Source organism: Thunnus albacares, chromosome 16, assembly GCF_914725855.1.
Source record: "Thunnus albacares chromosome 16, fThuAlb1.1, whole genome shotgun sequence".
Lineage (NCBI taxonomy): Eukaryota > Metazoa > Chordata > Actinopteri > Scombriformes > Scombridae > Thunnus > Thunnus albacares.
In genome coordinates this window covers 30,034,980-30,050,298 of record NC_058121.1, presented here as the reverse complement: position 1 = coordinate 30,050,298, position 15,319 = coordinate 30,034,980, and the positions used below count along the sequence as shown (strand labels likewise).

The 15,319-nt window shown below is 39.3% G+C and overlaps 1 protein-coding gene across 1 annotated transcript in view; it reads right to left on the bottom strand.

Annotated features, from left to right (window-relative positions):
• The window catches only part of LOC122965688, a gene marked incomplete at its 5' end in the record, with an annotated part of 164,309 nt that overhangs the window by 8,292 nt on the left and 140,698 nt on the right, over positions 1-15,319 (bottom strand). The window contains 1 exon segment of the mRNA XM_044329865.1: positions 13,868-14,041. Coding sequence (XP_044185800.1) covers positions 13,868-14,041 — 174 coding nt within the window.

Genomic DNA, 15,319 nt, shown 5'->3' with positions numbered 1-15,319 from the left:
CCACGTAAATACATTGTTTCAGTAGTTGACACATTGCAGTTTATATCACACATCAGATGATGGCTGATTCTTGGCCTCCAGCTGCTACTTCAACGCACAGAGAAATTAATACAGTTGAAATGAGGTGTGAATGAGTACATACACAGATGTCTTAAATAATAAATACTCTAATAGTAAATAAATGTTCTGCTCTCATTTTAAGTAAAATGAGGGCTGCATTTAAAAATAAAATAATGATCGTACGTGTTCTTTAACTTGGATAGAAATTTCTTTTGGAATATTTATACCTGCAAACATTAAATAGATATATTTAAAACAGCCAATCAGCATGAAGAAACATTTCAGCTGTAGTCAAACAGTGATTCAATCTGATCAAAGGGATCAAAGTGATGGTGTTGATCAAACATTTACAGATTTCTCTGGTAGGATTCTCACCTGCTGAACTCACTTCAGGTCAACTTACAGACACTTTCCACCTTCATGTGTCGAGGAAACATCAGGAGAGAAGAAGCTGCTCGTTCTGCCTCGTCAGTCCTGGTTTCTGTGTGGGTTTGATCTGAAGACGCCGTCACATCCTCATAACTTCAGAGTCCAAGTCTAAAAAACATCAGAGTGACGTGAAAACCAGTCTAACCAGTCAGTGTCAGAGAAACCAAACATCATCCCACAGAATGAACACATAAATCTGGCAACTTCTAACAGGAAAGAACCTCTGCAGTGCCTCTAAATATCAGTTACATCTGAATCTGCATCACTCTGAGAAATTTCAGCCAGTTGAGACAGATTTCCTTTTTTCTTTAAAGATTATCTTTTGGACCTTTTGCTTTTATTTGAGAGTCATGAAACATGAGGAGAGAGATGGTTATCCCCAGCAGAGACTCAGACTGAGGATGTTACGGTTCTGTGGTTTTAGCCTCAACCATCAGACCACCAGAGCTCCTCAAGACTGGTTTCCTTCTCTGAGACACTTGATCAATACGAGCCCTGATATTAAACTCACAAAATTATACTTCAACACATCAATAAAACATCAATTTAAATGATGCAATTTTTACTGCTACTACTAGTACCAATATACAAAATAATAATATATTATGTACATACAGTGAATGCTACCACTATTACTAGTGATTGATTGATTGATTGATTGATTGATTGATTGATTGATTGATTGATTGATTGATTGATTGATTGATTGATTGAGTGTTCTGAACCTTTTCTGGTGGTCAGCCCATATGAGCTTACAAGACACAAGACAGCAAATATAACCAAAAAATTATTAAGTATATACAACTAAAGCTAAGACTACTAATAGGCATAGTAGGCAATAATAATAATAATAATAATAATAATAATAATAATAATAATAATAATAATGGTTGCACCTTTTACTGTCAGGTATATGACTGTATAATTGATACATCATGTAAGTCATTTTCTTAGAAAAGTGTCTAAGAATTAAATTAATTATTATTTCTGTCACATCATCATAACTTCAGAGTTTTAAGACAACATCAGTGTAACGTGAAAACCAGTCTAACCAGTCAGTGATGTAGTTCTACCATCTGCCCACTAGATGGAGCCAACTGGCCATCTAATAATCTGCAGATCAGACAGATGTGATGGAGCAGCAGCTACAGGACTATATTTTGGACATGTTAGTTAGTTGTGAGTGTGAGAACAGTGTTTGCGAGAACATTCGAGCATAATCAAACTCAGCTTCAACAATAAACAGATGAGTTTGAGAAACAGACTAAAATGTTCAGTTTTCTTTGACTAAAATAGTCATATAGTGTTTTATAATTCACATCGCAGCCTCTGGAGGAAAGTAGTGGAACTTGAGACTCTTTATAATCATGAATAAAGTGAAACACATCTAATCACCAGAAAGTATCTTCAAAACAAACTCAAACTCTGAATTATAAAATGTTATTGACGTCAAACATGTCAAATGTCAGATGTAAACAGTCATTTTGATCTGTTGAGTTGTGGGGAAATGTGAACACTTCATGAAACAGCGTCTATGAGCCTTTGTGTAAATTAAGTCTTTCTGTATATAAAAAAACATTTATCATCAAACTGCTGTTTTCTTGACGTCACCTGTCCATTTACTGCACGTTACTGCATGTTTCTTGGTGTGTTTCATTGTCTGTTTTGTTTGGTGTGTTGCTGAACTTCCTGTTTTCAGTGGGTGAAGAACACTGATGCCCCCTAGTGGCTGTTGGTGTAAACAACAAGCACAAGATAATGTATGAATGTATGTATGAGGACCAGATTTAAGACTGGTTATAAAACTAGATTAAAGACTAAATTTAAGACCAGATTTAAGACTAGAGGGGACCTGGTCTTTGCTATCAGGGCTCTCTGGCTCTGGATCACTAAATCCTTCCTTTAAAATCTTCCTTCAAATCACTTCTTTAAACTCATTTTTATTGATTAGCCTCAATATTTTTTGTGTCTTTTACAGACATCTTATTGTTTTAAACACATCACATCTTAGATTTTTATCTTCTTTGTTTTACTTGTTTCTGTCTTGTTAATTTTATTCTTGTATCTTTTTTATCTTTTGCTTTGTGTAAAATACTTTCATTATTATCATTATTATAAGAATAAAGAGCTTATCTGCCCACTTTTCACTGATCCAGGAGTTTTAATGTCATTGTGAGCATCACGGAGAATATTCAGATTGTGTATGTAATAAATGCACACACACACACACACACACACACACACACACACACACACACACACACACACACACAAACACACACATATAATACACAGACACTGTTGCTGCTGTATGTGGTTTTAATGTGAAACAGAACAGACGTGCAAACATTTCTGTACATACAACACACACATACACACACGTAACCACAGTTACAGACAGTAAATGTGTTTCTATTTACATCAGATCAAATAAATAGGACGTACAGGACAGTTAACGCTGGTCGACTGACAGGATGAGTGGTCACGGAAACGTCACAGGTTCAAGTCCAGAATCAGCCGATGTGCCAGTGAGCAAAGTGCTTAAATGGTTCGTCTCACTAATTTATTAAAAGCTGTTCTGGATAAAAGATGAACAGCTGGTTTGTACTGAAACAAAATGTTACTAATAACAAACTAAATAAATGAAAAATTTTAATAAAATGTTCAAATAAACTGAGCACATTATAAAAACTAAAAGGCACAAAAACAGAGAATTATGACCATTAATGTATAATTCATAAATTCATCATAATTTGTATACTGAGGTAAAATAATTTAGGTCTTTTTTAAATGTATTGGTTAATTTTTTTTATTTTTTTTTGACCATTTTTAAAAATCATTCACTTGTTTCTCAGCAGGTTTGGTCGTCTGCACATCTGAATGCTGTGATGCTGTTGATGTAGCAAGATACCAAAGATTTTCATAAAAACAGACAGAAATCAGGCCACATTTAGACTTTGGACAGTTTTCTTACATGAAACTGCAGAAGACTGAAGGAACAATTCAGTGTTTAGTGAATCAGTCTTGTTAACTAATCAGTGAGTCAGCAGTTCATCCTGTAATCAGCTGGTTAGAGATCAAACCTGGTGACCGATCAACAAATAGCTCCAAAGCTAACGGCTGCTAAAACCACAGCAGGTTTTACGCAAGAATCCTTGACTTGATTCAGAAAATCTTCTTATTTCAACTGCAAAAAAACACTTAAATCGTTTGTTTCAACTTGATGAAAGTCGCCTGTTAATGAGAAGGTTGTCAGATTGTTTTATTAATTACATTATCAAAGCCAAGCTACGGCTGCATTCACAGGCAAGATTCATTCACCAAAATGTTCCAAAACAGTAAAAAGAAGAATTTCAAGTCCTGCTGTCAGAAATCAGCAGACGACAGAACAAATTTAGCAGCGTCAGTAGTCGTATTAGAGGAAAATATTCCTACAGATTCAGATGAAGTCTGAAGTCAGACTGAGAAGAGGAGACTATCAGTACATGACTCGTAGGACAGGTTTAAAGAACAAATATATTCATACGAGTTGTTCCTGCATGAGGCCAAAATGTCTCCTTTTTACATTTCTATGGATGTTTTTTCTCTTTCGATGGAGCTCGGCTAACAGTTTCCCTCTGCTTCCAGTGTTTGTGCTAAGCTACGCTAAACACATCCTGGATGCACAGAGATGAAACTGATCCATCTGACACATGTGGAGAAAACAGAACCAGAGTGTTTACCTAAATGTCGAACCGTTCCTTTAATATGAAGATAACTTTGTACAGCCATGAATACGTTTGTAGAGGTGAAGTTTAGTGGTTAAGTCCTCTTCAGCAGTGACTCACACAGATACTTTTTAATCTGTACAGTGAAGCATTAAAGTCTCTGCTGGGACTTAAACATATGAAGCTTTTACGCCTGCAGAGAAGAAAACTGCAAGAAGACCGATAACTTAATGTGGTGACGAGTCCCTAAAATCAGTTTTTTCCACTGAGAACGACTGAAACTGTGCAACACACAACACAACATCCTGTACAAAAAGGTGCTTTTAACAAACATTCTGATCATCTGGATTTCAGGACTAAAGATATTTACATGTTTCTAGATATTTATCTACAAAATGCCAGAGAGGACATTCAGGAAAGATGATTTCTACTAAATTTTATTTTGCTGAAGAAGCTGTTGAGATAATTAAGGATATTTTGTCTTCTAAATGCTTGTTTTCTGGAAATGACGATAATTCTAATTATTATATAATTATGTAACCATGAGAAACATTGAATGTTGGCAAGTTTTCTTTATACATATAATCTGTTTGCCAATTTAAAGTAAGTTACAATAATTATAAATAATTCTTTCATAATTTGTTCTCTCCATTTAATAGTTGCTGCTGTGGAATAATGAACTCTTTTACTCAGACTGACCATCTGTTCACTACTTACAGATTTAAAACAAACTTTTTTTTTTTTAAAGTCATATAACTGTTTAACAACCTGTTCCTCTGCATTTTGTTTATAAATCTTTGGGATCATAATTTCAGAGCTTTGATATGAAATCTTACAGTTTCATTTAAAAGTTGAGGAACCGTTTATTCAGCTCAAGCTCTGGAACTTTTCTCTCAGATTTTTCACGATGCTCTGCTGCCCAGACTCTGTCTTCTGTCCAGAGTTTGTTTTCTGGGACACGTCGTCCTGATCGTCACAGGACGCTGCCGTCGTGTCAAACTCTTGAGGCCTCGCCGGCTCCGTTTTGGCTTTCACCTCCTCCCTCTGTTTATACTCGTCAGACTCCTGATAGGCCCGGCAGCGGTCGATGACGGCCATGATGGAGATCTTCTCCCTGCTAGTCGGCGAACGGATCTGAACGTAGCTGTCGTCTTCTTCTTCTTTGGGTTCTTTGGTTGTTTTTGGTTGCTCTGACTCAGGCTCTGGAAGCTTCTCCATGACGATGATCTTGTGTTCGGGGTCGTTCGGTAGCTGCGCCTCGGCTGCGACGTAGTAACCAGCGTAGTTGCTGTTAGCGACCTGGTCCTGGAGCTTCTGCAGATCGCTCATTTGAGCTCCACTCAGCCGAGGGTCCAGAGAATTGGCTCTGTGGAGTCTTTTGCTGCGTTCCTCACGGCCGGCGTCCCGGCTGACATGAGGTTTGTACAGAGGAACCTCATCGCAGACTCCGTCAGAGAGGAGGCTGGAGGAGCAGCTGGAGTGTCTCCTCAGACTGCCATCAAACATCTGCTCTGGGATGGAGCGACTCCGGCCGACAGCACTCTTCTGGGAGAGGCTGTGGTCTGAGTATTTGGTGCGGAGTTCTCGGACGTCTGGCCAGTTGAAGCCTTCGGTGGGAGCTGGAGGACTGAGCGGGCTGCGGGAGCGAGCCCGGCCCGGGGAGCTGCAGGTGAGGCCGGGGCTCGGAGACCTCACCTGGTCTACAGGACTCAGGGGAAGAGGAGGTCCGAGGTTCAGAGAAACCAGCGGCAGAGTCAGTTTGGATTTACCTGCAACGCAAAAGACAGATCAGCAGTTTAATAATTCAACTGTTTTAAAATTTGAGTTTTCATTAAAACCTGTTTGATCATGTGACTGCTCATGTTTCCTGACCTGCTAAACACAATGTTAACAGATAGAAATGATGAACAACACTCATAACACCAAACCAGAGTTGGAATAAACCTGAATAAACCTTTAAGGTATGTTTGTTCTGTCATCACAGGGAATAATGTTGGGAATTGTTTTTAGGGATTGATTATATGATTAAACTGGACCAGTCTGACCAGATAATTTGTATTTGTGTGCTTCTACATTGAAGTTAGTGAGTAAAATGTTATCATACCAGACAGGACTGAGGGACACCAGGAGATGGGCAGAAAACATAAAAAGATACATCTGGTACATCTGTTGGTTGTGAAAAATATCAAGTCGTGTGATCAGATAGTGGAGGTTGTACAGGCAGGATGGAACATGTTGTTAGGCAGGAAATTCTTTAATTCCGAGGTCTAATGTTTGCCAAACATCAGGTCAGACCTTTCTTGGGCCCTGAGCATGATCTACTAAGTGTTCGTATTGTGCAAAAGCATGCACAGCTTAGGTTGTTGTTTTTGTCAGAAATGTTCCTAAACTTTAGTGTGGCTGCAAACGTGAGTAGAGCAGTTTCTCTGGAGCATGTCCCTGGCTGCAGAGGGGATACTGGTTTTCCAGTTGCCTTTCTACCCCAGCAGTTTGCAGTGCATAAGAACCCCCCACATGTAATGGCATGACTGCACTGTAAAAAAACTTACTGTGATTTTTACAGTAATTAACTGGCAGCAATTGACATGTAACTTACTGTAATTCATTTTACAGTAAGTTACTTGTCAATTGCTGCCAGTTAATTACTGTAAATAAAAACACAGTACACTTACTGTAATTTATTTTACAGTAAGTTTACTGTGTTTTTATTTACAGTAGCAATTGTAAAATGAAACAATAATTTAACGGTACTGTATCTACTTATACAGTAGCTGTATGTAACTGTAAAATAAAATACAGTAATTTTATGCTACTGTGTAATGGATTACAGCACCAGACATTTTGCAGTAAATTAGATTAGTTATTCAAATAATGCTGTAAACGTTCAAACCACATTCAAATTTCAATGAATGAGTACAGAACAAACTCCTTAAATGACAATTATTTATTAACTGTTGAACAGCAACTACTACATTTTACTTATTACTTATTTTCACTGTGCACAGGGATTGTGCACCATGTTTACAGAAATCTAATGGCCTTCTTCCGTATGGCAGAAATACCCACACTGAATAGTGCACTGCTGCAATTATATCTGTGATGCACAGTGTAGATGGTTTTCCCTCAGACAGGACAGCAGAACAAAAGACGTTGTTTACCCTTACTGACGTAAACTGTAGTAAAAGAGCCTGTTGCCTGCTGTTCTACGTCTACCAGCTCACTTCAGCTGTTTCCTCTTTTTCACAATTCTTTTTTCACAATTTTCTTTTGCAATATATAAAACTGATCTGCTGACCAAACAGCACATAACATTGCATAGACCAGTGTTTACTGACCAATACTGCAGTCTTTTTTACATTTCCTTCATAATAAAAGCCACACAGTGGTACACCAGTGAGAAGCTTTTAATGTGAAGTAGCAACAGCAGGAAATAATCAGACTGCATGGGCATCAACTTAACACAGTAAATAAGAATGAAGTAAATAAATGTTTTCTTTTCAGTGTTTGCCATAAAAGAAGCAGGGATCATATGCAACTTTCTGTCCTCTAAATATCATTCTATAACAAAGTTTTCAAATGTGTATATTACAAACATTGGCAAATATTACAATGACAACGTTTAAAATAGAATATGTAAAAAGCTTAAATATGTAACCACAGTTAAACAAATCCTCACAAAAAATACTGATGTCATTTAATAAGCCCACTAAAAGTTAAAAAAACAAAAAACAAAATCAAATCACTGAACTTGATATATACATATATATAATATAGACACTGACACTGTTATTTCCTTAAAACAAAACACTCTTAGGTAATCTAAACATGGATATTCAACTGTGGGAGATGTCACCAGGTATTCAGGTATAGAGTCTTTAAAATGGTAATTGTGGATGCGTACTTGTCTGTAAAGAGTCCAACAGCCCACCTCATCATCACAAGTCCACTGGGCCAAAAGGCTTTGGATGCAGGTCAGGAGCCGCCAGGTGATTTCACTTTGATCCCCCACTGCTGTTTCGTGTTCTTCAGCAAATTGGATGACAACTACTGTAGATGACAAAAAACAAAAATGTTTTACCATTACAGTCAGTGTAATAACCAAGCTATGATCAAAAAGTAAGCTTTCGTAGAATAGGCTACACCAAACAAGATTTTAATTGATTAATGGCAATCTTAACAATCACAGGGAAAATGCAAGTAAAATGAATCTAAAAGAAATAGGATGTGATGTAAAAATGTTGATGAGCAATACCTTTTGAACAGACTCCAGCGATGTCATTGTTTCCTCCTGATATTCAACTGTGAACGTATAGCAAGATGTGAAGAGGACAGCCAGGGTGGTGGTGAAGTCAGGTCTCCGTCAGCAGCATCCATTTGGTCGCACACAGGATCTCAGGTTCAGGTTCTCCTGATGAGTAATAATCAAACACTGAATTAACAACAACAAACTTACACAACAGAGACAATATCATTTTTGAGTTTGTACATGAGAACAGATCTAAGCAGATGACTGATGCTTGTGGGTGAGCCAAAATAAATATAAAATATAAATATAAAATATCTGAAAACAGGCGCATAGTATAACAAGTACAACTGCCACAAGAGCTGACTAACTAGGCTTTGTCTGTGGATTTTAAATCTTACCTTGCACAGTGAGACCTGGGATGATGGCGAGACTGGACTCATCAGCATGAGTGCTTGTCAGCTGTGAGGAGTAGAAATAAGATGAAGAAAGGCATCAGGATCAAATTTGAGATCATGTGATGTTTTCTTTGGCTCAACCAATCAGCTCAGGACATCACTGATAGCCTGTCATGACATAGACTGTATAAAAGGTTATGACCTGCTAAACGTTGAGACAAATTTAAAACCTGAAAGTAACAGCCTGCAGAAGCATGAACAAACAAGGTCATATTGAAGTATTTGAATTCATATGAAAAGAATAATTATTTCAAACTAAAGTTTAAATTATTTAATCTGCATCATGAATTGGAGGGTTGTGGCTGAGGTTGAGGCTGTGATTTTCTACAGTAGTGTGTTCACTACTGTTCTACAGTATCATTATGATTACTGTGTTTTTAGGCCTAATACACAGTACTATACTGTGATACAGATAAAATTAATTATATTATATTTACTTTTCATTAAACTATTACTGAACCTACAACACCTGCAGCTGAGATTTCTGCCTCCACACTGATATAATGGAGGTAAAAGGAGTTTAGTTTTACTCACAGCAGTGAAATATGGCATTAAAACATTCAAACAACTCACCAAACAACATGGTCACTTTCTAATGTTTTCAAGCAAGTCTGCAATTTACCTGTTGTCTGTTTTTATATTTGTTGTTTAATTAGATGTAGATAGTTGTAGATAACTGGCAGACTTTCTGGGGAAGACCTGGTCTGATTAGGAGAGACGGCATACAGTGTACAGTTTATTAGTGGACCAAAACCATGACAACCCAGAGTTGAGACCAGGAGGCATAAAAATATAATAAAAATTAACACCACCTCTGCAATAGTACAACAAGGAGAATTAAATGTGGACTCTTAAACATTGGATCTTTGTCATCTAAAGCCGTATTAATTATAACTCATTAGAAAATCTTGTTCTTAGTCTCTCTCACCCAACCTGGAAAACTTTACAGCCAGTTCTGTTTGTTATAATGTACCGTCCTCCTGGTCCGCACTCCTTTATCTCATTATTGGACTCAATTGGCTTCTCTCAGAGTGTAAATAAACCCACTCACTGTCTTAACCACACCCTCCACCTTGTTCTGACTTATGGCATCGAAACTGAACATTGAACAATTGAACAACAGAGCTAACTAGAAGTTAGCCAGCATTCAAACAGCCAGTGCGGGAATGTCCCTCCAGACATGAGGTTTAAAAACTCTGTATACTGTGAAATACAGAGAGCATTGTGTGAACTCGTTTGGCTTGAATGTAATGGATGTTCATTTATGTGTAAAAGTTCCGCACTGCAGATTTAATAACTTTCCTTTTACGATTACTGGACTTGTCGTGGAAAATCTTCAGATGGGCCAATAACTCTTCAGGTCACCCACAACAACATTTTATAAAACTCAAAGAGACTCAGATATATTCAGACTCAGAAAACACTTGAAACTGGCAGAGTTCAATGTGAAAAGGTTTACTGTGCATCAGGTGTAATACAGAGGAAACCAAAGCTTCGATCTCAGGATAAAAAACCTAATGCAAAATCACAGAACATCATTCTATATACTATTCATAACTCCTCCTGTTATGGAGCCTGTTTTGGGCTCAGCCCAACTTTCACCAGTTTCACCTGGCTTAGAAACAATGGTGGTCTCAAATGTCCCTATAATCTAAAAATAAAATTGGGCCTGCTGGCCTTTATTCTTACATCATAAGCAAATAACCAAAACACCATGTTACTGATTAACCCCTCTGTGTGCGGCCTCTACAATGACTGCAAATTGTTGATTCTTTTGATTAATTCTCCTGTGTACTATCTTTTGTGCTTGCACTAGCATGACTATTTACTCAAGGGGAATTATTCTCCACAGACTACACCCATCAGACAAAAATGTCTTCACTAGATGTCTATCTGATAGTGCTGTAGCTAAATTTAAGGAAGCAATTCCATCAGTACTGAATTCAATGCCATGTCTCAATACTACAGAGGACTCTAATGCTAATGTAAACAGGGTGGTTTAACCCTAGAGCTTTTTTATGTTACTGTCCCTTCAAATGAGGTTGATAGTTATGGATTCACTCATTGATACAGAGAGAACACTACAAATTATCATCTTTCTGTTGTTAGACAATCTTAGTTTTTCTCCGGGACCTTTCATTTCAATGTTTTTCTTGGAGTTAAACTGAAGTTAAACAAATGTTAGAGAAGATTTTGTGAGCTGAAAATTAACAAGAGCTTATAGAGGAGCTGCAACTTCACTAAGAGATGTTTGCAACTGTGTATATTTGATATCCCAGTGAGTTAGTGGTTGTTGCTCCATATCTGCTGCATTAGCATGCTAACTACCTTAGACATAAAAATAGACAATAAACTGCACGTCATAACAATAAGGCTCAGTGAATAACATCAAATCAAATCAGTACATGTATGTTGACAAAGTTATCAGTGTTGTGCTTAGCCATGTGTGCTACTATGCTATGCTATGCTTTGCTAGCCTAGGCTAGGCTGGGCCAAGTTGTTACAAGTTTTTGGGGGGAGAGAGGTGCTGCTTTGTTGAGTTGGCGATCCATGGGTAAGTCAGGCTGACAAGAGCTGTGGATCCAAAACTGAATGGTGCAGGCTTTTCTGGGCTGTCAGTATTTATGCAGACCAAAGGGCCCAGGTCACTCATTAGTTCAGTCCTTACAGAGTTAGAAAGCTAACTCTGCTTTGTGGCTCCTGTGCTTGTAAAATCAGCTGACAGACTTGTCTCATAGCTCCTGGCGCAAGATAACATATTTACTGAATCTTGGTTTATCTTAAGCAGGCCATTGTGTCCTGCCATTAAGAACAGAGTTTTGTGTGTCTGCTCTGTTAGCAGGCCACACTGAGACAGAGAGCTTCACAGCAGGGGCAAGTGCACCTGCATGCTGCAACGCCCCTGCAGTCTGACAGGTCTGATGGAGTAGAGCCAGAAAGAAAAGAAAGAGGAGTTGCTTGTGCTCCAGCAGCAGTGAGGATAAAGAGGTAGAGCCTAGCAGCAGCTGCTGTTGAGCAGCTGAGTGTCCAGGGGAAAAAGAAGCCAGAATAAAGGCCAGCTCTGATTTTGTTGACCTGATGACATCATGGAGGATCATAGGTACACTTCACTGGCCAATGGTAGCTTAGAGCTAGGTCCATGGGTGGAGTTAACGTCAAGGTGTGAAGTACCCAGAGGATTCTGGGAGACTGAGACCCTTAAGGACTCAATTTTTTTCTTAGAGTGTGAAACATGCGGTCTGGCCTGTGAGGCCCCTACACTGGTGAACAGAGTGAACAGTGATTTTAGCAGCTGTCTTCAGTCAGCAGTGTGACTGTTTGTCTACACAGGAGGAGACTCTTCCTCAGACACAGGACACAGAGACACTGAGGAACCAGACCAGACCCTAAACCCAGCATACAGAGGCTGACTGAATTTGGTGTTGAAGGTGTGGAGGTGGATCAGTGTGTCAGAGGAGACTCTGTAGAAGGACAGAGTGCCAGCAGGACAGTCCACATACACTGCTACTCTGTTAGAGACAGAGGAGGAGGAGGAGGAGGGGGAAGAGGAGGAGGAGGAGGAGGAGGAGGAGGAGGGGATGGATGTTTCTCTCGTATTGTGAGAGACAGAGTAACGACCATTAGAGCAGTTCAGACTCCAGGACTGATCATTACATCCAAACACACAGTCATTACTGTCTCCTTTCCTTCTGATTCCTCTGTAAGCCACTGCTACCTTAACTCTTCCTCTCCACTCGACCTCCCAGTAACAGTGACCAGTCAGACCATCTCTACACAGCAGCTGAGGCCAGAAGTCAAATCTGTCTGGATGATCAGGATATGACTGATCCTCTCTCACACGTGTCACCTTCCTGTTGTTGTCAGACAGTTTGAGGTTTCTGTGTACTGTGTTTGTGTCCAGTGTGAGTTCACAGAAATCTGATGAAGAGAAGAAGAAACAACACAGCAGCAGTTTATCATCTGACACACCTGATGGATTTATTCTCTGTTTAAGTTCTGATCTGTTGTTCATTTCTATAAAGTATAATGACACATTTTGTCAGTAATGTTTTAATGCGTAAATACCACATAGACCAACTTTGTATTTAAAGAGAAACTGACTGTGTGCTGTTTAGTTGTCATGAATCAAATTAAATCCACACTTACACTTCTTCAGACCAGGTTTTAACCTGTGCTCTCCACCATGGTCCAACCTGGAGGAAGAAACATAGTCAGAATGATTTTCTATCCAACATGAGTCCTAACTGCTGTTAAACATGAAGCAGTGTTTCTCAGTTTGTCAGAGTGACACAGAAACAGGCTGCAACTCATCTGTCTCAACTGTCTGCTGGATTCTTTCACTGAAGTCTGAGAGGAAAAGACGTGAAGAGGAAGATGTGATGTACAAATATGTCCTCCCACATGATGAAACAGAATATTAAATATTGACCCCTGCATATTGTGCTGAGGATAGAGCCTGTCATCACTTCAATATTACTATAGACTTTACTTCAACATGAAAATTAAGGATTAATTTTGAAGTTATCAAAGAATAAATGCAGCTAAAAGACACCAAAACATTTTAAAGCAATTATATGCATCTGCTCATTTGTTAGCTTTGAATATAATATTAATAATAATAATAATAATAATAATATCTAAATAAAACATCATTGACAAGTAATACATTTATTTTAAACTCATCTCTCCATACCTGAGAGTGTCCAGTCTCCAGTGTGGATCCTCCAGTCCAGCAGACAGCAGCTTCTCTCCTGAGTCTCCTGGATGATTGTAGCTCAGATCAAGCTCTCTCAGATGGGAGGGGTTGGAGTTCAGAGCTGAGACCAGAGAAACACAGCCTTCCTCTGTGATCAGACATCCTGACAGACTGGAATTCAGAAAGTAAAGTTAACTCAGTGTTTTAGAAAATCATGTTAGCAGGAAAGTCCTACAGATGTTGATCATCTTCACTAAAACAGCTATATCCTGACCTGAGAGTTTCCAGTGCACAATGTGGACTCTCTAGTCCAGCAGACAGTAGCTTCACTCCTGAATCCTGCAGGTTGTTGTTACTGATATCCAGCTCTCTCAGACAAGAAGACTGGGAGCTGAGAACTGAGGACAGAGCTGCACAGCTTCTCTCTGAGATGCTACAGCCGCTCAGCCTGAAGAATTAGTGATGAACAAAAACAAAATGTTTTAGTTATCATGTTTAAAATCAAACATATTTGACATTGTTCATTCACATTAATAACATCCACTTACAGAGCTTTATTTGAAGCTTTGACCACTGGCAGCAACCTCAGAAGAGCCTCCTCTGAAGCAGAGTATTTCTTCAGGTCAAACACATCCAGATCTTTTTCTGATGACAGTAAGATGAAGACCAGAGCTGACCACTGAGCAGGAAACAGTTTATCTGTAGAGAGACTTCCTGATCTCAGGTACTGTTGGATCTCCTCCACTAGAGAACAATCATTCAGTTCATTCAGACAGTGGAACAGATTGATGCTTCTCTCTGCAGACAGATTCTCATTGATCTTCTTCTTGATGTACTCGACTGTTTCCTGATTGGTCTGTGAGCTATTTTCTGACTGTGTCAGCAGACCTCGTAGGAGAGTCTGATTGGTCTTCAGTGAAAGACCCAGGAGGAAGCGGAGGAACAAGTCCAGGTGTCCATTTGGACTCTGTAAGGCCTCATCCACAGCACTCTGGTAGAGATGTGTTAGTTTAGGTTTGTCTTTAAAGACTTTAGACAAACACGCTGTTGTTTGTTCATCTGCCAGCAGATTGATTCCAGAGTTGATGAATGTCAGATGGACATGAAGAGCAGCCAGAAACTCCTGAATGCTCAGATGGATGAAGCAGAACACCTTGTCCTGGTACAGCCCTCTCTCCTCTTTAAAGATTTGTGTGAACACTCCTGAGTACACTGAGGCTGCTCTGATATCGATGCCACACTCTGTCAGGTCTGATTCATAGAAGATCAGGTTGCCTTTCTGCAGCTGCTCAAAAGCCAGTTTCCCCAGAGACTCAATCATCTTCCTGCTCTCTGCACTCCAGTGTGGATCTGTCTCAGCTCCTCTGTCATACTTGACATTCTTCAGTTTGGACTGAACCACCAGGAAGTGGATGTACATCTCAGTCAGGGTCTTGGGCAGCTCTCCTCCTTCTCTGCTTTTCAACACATCCTCCAGAACTGTAGCAGTGATCCAGCAGAAGACTGGCATGTGGCACATGATGTGGAGGCTTCGTGATGTCTTGATGTGGGAGGTGAATGTGCTGGCCTGCTTCTCATCTCTGAATCTCTTCCTGAAGTACTCCTCCTTTTGTGGGTCAGTGAACCCTCTGACCTCTGTCACCATGCCGACACACTCAGGAGGTATCTGATTGGCTGCTGCAGGTCGTGTGGTTATCCAGAGGTGAGCAGAGGGAAGCAGTTTCCC